General features: G+C 40.8%; 1 protein-coding gene across 1 annotated transcript; it reads right to left on the bottom strand.

The window, feature by feature from the left end:
- Positions 1-1,039: 1,039 nt before the first annotated feature.
- On the bottom strand, positions 1,040-3,754 carry LOC310962830 (histone H4-like; the record flags this gene model as incomplete). The annotated part of the gene is made up of 2 exons (XM_083935427.1): positions 1,040-1,332; positions 3,715-3,754. The coding sequence occupies 2 exons, from the start codon at positions 3,752-3,754 to the stop codon at positions 1,040-1,042; spliced, it is 333 nt and encodes a 110-aa protein (XP_083791553.1).
- Between the last annotated feature and the right edge of the window lie 2,395 nt (positions 3,755-6,149).

Raw genomic sequence — 6,149 nt, 5'->3', positions numbered from 1 at the left:
GAATTTCACGGCAGGGGTGCTGAATACGGCGCACTTGCTCTGTAGCGGGGTTTGCCAGCGGGGTTATTAGGTATTCCGTAAGAGAATCCCTTTGTCACCTAGAAGAACCCTACCAAGATGTTAATCATCTGATACCTTGTTTGATTTAATGCAATTTATCGAGGGTAGCCACGAACCGAGGAGATGAGTTTGGCTATGCAGTGCGTCTTGCTGCAGCCGCGCACCAACATGGTCACATGGCCACCACGTTTAAAAGCGACAGCTTGGCATCACAAATCACCTGTACATTTATCGAGTGGTAGTTTTGGCGATTGATGAATGCGTAATCATTCATGGATGGTGCCTTCAGACGCACATGAGTACAATCAATCGCTCCAACCACAATTTTTTATTTTTTTTATTCGTTTTAAGAATCCTTTTTGATCTGTTCTTAATATGTGACTGCTTATGCTTAATAACAGATGAGGTTTATTCATTATTTTCAGACAGGTTTTGCTGTGCTGCACCGCAAATACACAGGCTCAAATGTGCGTAAACGATCTCAGACCTGACGTGAGATTGGATCGTAGCTCCCGCTCACGTCCAAATTGATAAATGCCGACGTTTGCCAGGAAATGGTCGTACGCACGTTTTTCTGCCATACGTTCGTTTGATAAATGAGGGCCTAGGTGTGTAGGTGTGTGTGTAAATATTAATGCTATATCTGCAAATGTGTTTGTATAAGAACAAATATGAATGAGACAAATGGATCTTTCACAAAACAGAACAAATTGATTTCTTCCCAACGTAGCAACACTTCTAACAGAAATGTGAGAGAATGGATCTGTGTTGTTTTTTACTTCAGGCTTTTAGTCACGTGATCGTCATGACCCGTTTCATTTGGATCCTTGAGTCAACACAGTTGGGACTTTCTAATGTGTCAGTGAAGAACCAGAGGTCACGGAGTTGGATGGGACTGAGGAGAGGAAGCGTGTTTTCAGATCAAGTGTGTGGCTCTTATAAGAGCCGTTGGCTTTTGTTCCATCAGGTTGTCATTGGTTTAACCTCCGAAGCCGTACAGGGTGTGGCCCTGCCTCTTCAGAGCGTACACCACATCCATGGCGGTCACCGTCTTCCTCTTGGCGTGCTCGGTGTAGGTGACGGCATCACAGATCACGTTCTCCAGGAAGACCTTCAGCACCTCGCGGGTCTCCTCGTAGATCAGACCGGAGATACGCGTCACTCCACCCCGGCGAGCCAGACGGCGGATGGCGGGTTTGGTGATGCCCTGGATGTTATCACGGAGAACTTTCCGGTGACGCTTAGCGCCTCCTTTTTTTTTTTTATAAAGAACTTTATTAAAGTTTATGCATTTTACAAGTTATATACATATACACAGACACACACCTACAGACATATTTAAAAATATATTTTAATCTCATCGTTTACTTTAATGTTAATAATTCTCCTGTTACTTTCTGATCCAATCCAAACTCCTTCTGTTTTATTATGGTTCAGTTTGGCATCTGAAGCGAGTTCATACAGGTTTAAATGATTCGTTAACACATCCATCTCTAGTTGTTTCTTTATAATTACACTAACATCATCGGCATAGGCCATTGCATTGACTTGAGGAGCGTGTACCAGATATAAGAAAAATACATTTTGCGAGCACATATTCTCAGTTGATCAAGCAAAAAAATATTCTGTACTCAACACATGTGTTTGCATGTTTGCTCTTATTCATTTTAACGTGCAATAATAAGTCCTCTCACTTAGTTTCACTTTCTCTTGCTAACTGCACTGCAGACCACTGCATGCGCACTCTCAATCTTACCCTTCTGTGCGCGCTCAACTTTGCCTTTACGCTCGCTCAACTTGGCACAGCATCACAAACGTGCCACATTTCCTAACAATCAGAGATCAAGAAAAGCTCAATTCAGATTTGCTGTTTCGTCTCCAATCAGCTCGCTAGTTGATGTATTACGGCTTACATTCCAGAAGCATTAAGAAACATCAACAGACCACAGTGGAGCGCAGTGCAGTTGTTTGACTAAAGCTGGATTATTCTTTTTATTATTTACTATTGTGACCGAGGGTTATAGTCGCCTATACTTTGGTAGAATAAAGATACGTGCACTCCATTCACTGAACGGACAGTGTACTTTATTTCTTCGTTCCTCTCAAGTCAGACAAACTCACATGGCCAACACTTCCAATCTGTCCTCTTCAAAATAAATAATAAGAGAGATATTTCTTTGTCTTTTTTCATTGAATTAAATTGAATTGAAGAGTGAGAGAGTGAGAGAGAGAGAAAGAGAGAGAGAGAGAGAAAGAGAGAGAGAGGGAGAGAGAGAGAGAGAGAGCCAGGCCCCATTGCATTTGCTCTCACATCCAACATTTTCCCCATCAGCCAAGATCCTCTTGGAGCTGCAGCATCTGCATGAGGACGATGTCTCCAGGAATGAAATTTCTCCTTGGTCTTGTCCATTTCTGTGACTCTTGCATCATAAGTATTCAGAAATCCATCTTTTGCAAAAGAGTTCTGCCATCTGCTGTTCAATAAGTTTCCCTCAGTTGTAGTGTTGCTTTCGTCAACGAAAATGATGACAAAATATCTTCGTCAACGAACCTCTATCACGTGACGAAAACTAGACGAGACGAAACGAAAATGCTGGGCATGTGACGATGACTAAGACAAAATATATTCTGCAATTTCGTTGACGAATAAAAACGAGACGAAATGTCTCTTCATTTTCGTTGACGAAAACGAGACGAAATAACATTGTTCCGTCTCGTTTAGTCACGTTATTATTATTATTATTTTGTAGTTTTCTCCCAGTCTCTCGTCTGGGCGACGTCACTTCCTCAATCCCCACACGCGCATTATTTTGATTCTGAAGCTGCTGCTGCTGTGGGTCATCGTTACCTTTAGAATTAACTAAACTAAAGAAACATGAGAACAAAGTGTGACACCAGCCGGGGGTCGTGTTTGGGAGGAAAAGAAGAAATACTTTCATTACATAGACGTGGAAAGCAAAACGGAATGTGTTGTGGAAAAAGAAAGACCACAAAATCACAGGAAAAAACACCACAGGTCTTAAGAGACACCTCAGGGCATGTGTGTGTGTGCGTGCATGTGAGAGAGACTAGCGTGTGTGTGTGTGTTTGTGTGTGTGTACGTGTATTTATTTGTGAGAGAGTGTAAAGTGTGTTTTTAGTTCCTACCTGACTGACTCACTCTATAAGTGCACTAAACTGCCCCTTGTTGGCCAAATACTTTCACTAGTTTTGTATTTCACAGAGCAAATAACACTGAACTTAATTTAGCATCAACATTAATTGGATTACTTATTCTAGACCTGTACATGCTGTAAACTTAAGATATCTGCATGGGTTTGGCTCAAAGAAAATGTTGGTTTCGTCAATACTACTAGGTACTTTTATTATATTGATTAAATATAATTGCATCACTAAAAAGAGACTAATATACAATTTTCTTTGACTAAAACTAGACTAAAACTCTCAGACTTTTAGTCGACTAAAACTAGACTAAAATGCTCAGACTTTTAGTCGACTAAATCTAGACTAAAATGCTCAGACTTTTAGTCGACTAAAACTAGACTAGACTAAAAGTAAAACAACGCCAAAAACAACACTACTCTGTTGCGTCTGCAAACAACACAGTCAGAAACCACTTTCCTCGCAGCAGACTTTGCATTGATGATCCAGTACCTCTGCTGCCGCCTGGACAGCATGTGATTTCTTCCCGCATGTCCCACTTGATGATGAATATAGCACAGAATCAGTAAGGATACATGCAAATCTTTGGACAAAATGACTGGATGGTTGGACTCTGCTGGTAATGCTGCTTTATCCAGCCGACCACCTACTCTGAGGATCCATTATCAATGACCGGATCCAGTCTGTACAGAGGACTTCCCTTTGAAACATTTTACAGCAATTCTTCTGTGAGGAAATTTCAGCTTTAAACTTGTGTTCTTGTGCATACTGAATAACTGAGTTAACTTCTCAAGATCTTCAGGAGTCAAGATGTGTCCATTGAGTGTAGCCTTAAAGCTCTGAGTTTTCTTTTTCACTGCCTGTTCTTGTGGCTCCAGCTTGTCCTTACTGAGGTCTGCAGAGGCATACAACTCCTTCCTCTTCTGTCCCAATAACACAAGAGTTGTCTTGACCTTCAGAAACCAAGCAACAGACCTTTTTAGTCTTGCCCAGGATGAAAAGTAACAGAGCAGGTGATCTGTGGCACTTCCACAACAACATAATTTACTATCAAAATCAGCATCCAATTTAGGCCAAATCTCCTTTGGCTCATAGATAAACTTCAGCCTATTTGGCAAGAGATGGATTTCCTGCCTAAAAGGTAAGTCAATGCTGTAACGGTGTCCAATTAACTTTGTGGTGTTGTTTATAACATTCATGAACTTGAGATCCTCTCTGGACATTTCAAACTGTTCATCTGATGACCTCCTTAAAATCATGTTTAAACTGTTTTACCAGCATTTCTTGAAGATATTCAACAGGGATCCGGTTGGATGTCACAGCAAGTCACTCTTATTCCTGTTGCTTTCACCACCAAGTGAACCATTAATGACCCAACCCACCCTGGTTCTGACAGCATACGGTTTCTGCTACTGGCTGTTTATGAGCTCCCAAGGCACCATCACCTTTGGTGCATCAGTTCCAATGAGCAGATCAAACCCTTCATCAATGCCATGAAGTTGAACATCCTTGAGATACTACCACTGATCAACGTCCTCTTGTCGTGGAATATTGAGTGATGAGATTAGTTTTGAATCAAAACGTCAGGTAACTCAATAAAGTCATTCATATTCAGACCAGACACTTCAAGCCCTGACAACACATGAGCATTTACAATCTTCTTTTGACCAATTGTTCTTAACAGAATACTTGTCCTTTTACTGCTCACATTCAATTTTATGGCCTTGTTCTCCGTACAAAATGTTCCTGAGCTCCCAGGATCCAAAAAGCATACATCTACACAGTTCTGTTACTCCTCTGACTCTTCACTTTGACTGCAACAATAGAAAAAAATCTTTGTGACTGGCCCCAATATGGCCACAGGTCTGAAAGACTGCAGGTGAAACATTTCAAGAGCTAACAGACTGTTGATCAGAGGATGTTCCTTTATCCTGCCACTATATTAAGGACACAGGTATTTTTGAAACACGCCTATTGGAGGCACTATCTGCAGGATTTATTCTTTTAGTTTTTTTTTTTTTCCTTTTTTAGACACCAATCCCAGTCCACAAACGCACAAAAGAGCAGGTTCCAAACACAATGATTACTGACCAACAGAAACTCTTCATCAAACAAACACACACAGCAGTCGGCTTTTTATGAATTAATGGATGCACCTCGGCTGTGCGTAAAAGTAGACATGTAGCGAGTCAATGCACTCTTTGAACTCCATTTGTTGTGAAATACTGTCAGTCAAACTCCACTTGTTTGGTCGTTTTCCATTACAGCTCTTTACAGTTGTATCACATACCAGTTTCTTTAAGAAGGTTGAACGTCTTGTCGATCTGGGCCAGAAACAGTATGTGCTCCCTGGCTGAGTCCAAAATGTGATTAAACAATCTCTGATTTCAATTTGTCCATAACGGTGCAAGTCCAGTATTTAAGCTTATTTCCTTAGAGTCCAAGAGCAGGGTTTCTACTTCCCCAAGGGCAGGTTATTTACTTCTCCAAGGGCAGGTTTTTTTACTTATGTAGTAGTCGTTTGACAAACAAATAAAAGTTTCAAATCAAACTTCAAATAATACGAATCAAAGGACCACTGATGCACCACACCACATAGGTTGTGGTGTACGCGAATGGGGAAAAATCATGGTCTTCTGCTGCTCTGGTAAAAAAAAACAACAACATTTGCCCGCCCAGGTGCATGCTGGTCCCTTACCGAAAGCCTACCTATATAATTGCAGGTGCCCTGTAACGTGCCTAAGTTAAACACCTAAACTAAACTAATAATAATAAACCAGAATACTAATAAAAATCAAATTATAATGAAATCAAATTAACTGATTCAATTCAAAAAGAAGGAAGCAGCTCTTTCAGTTCTTGTGTTGCCTTTATTAATTCCTTTCTGTTTGGGAAACACTTGCTGTGTCAGTGACAAACACTAACAC

The sequence above is a fragment of the Echiichthys vipera genome (assembly GCF_963691815.1).
Source record: "Echiichthys vipera genome assembly, chromosome: 20".
Lineage (NCBI taxonomy): Eukaryota > Metazoa > Chordata > Actinopteri > Perciformes > Trachinidae > Echiichthys > Echiichthys vipera.
This window is presented reverse-complemented; position numbering and strand designations above follow the sequence as displayed.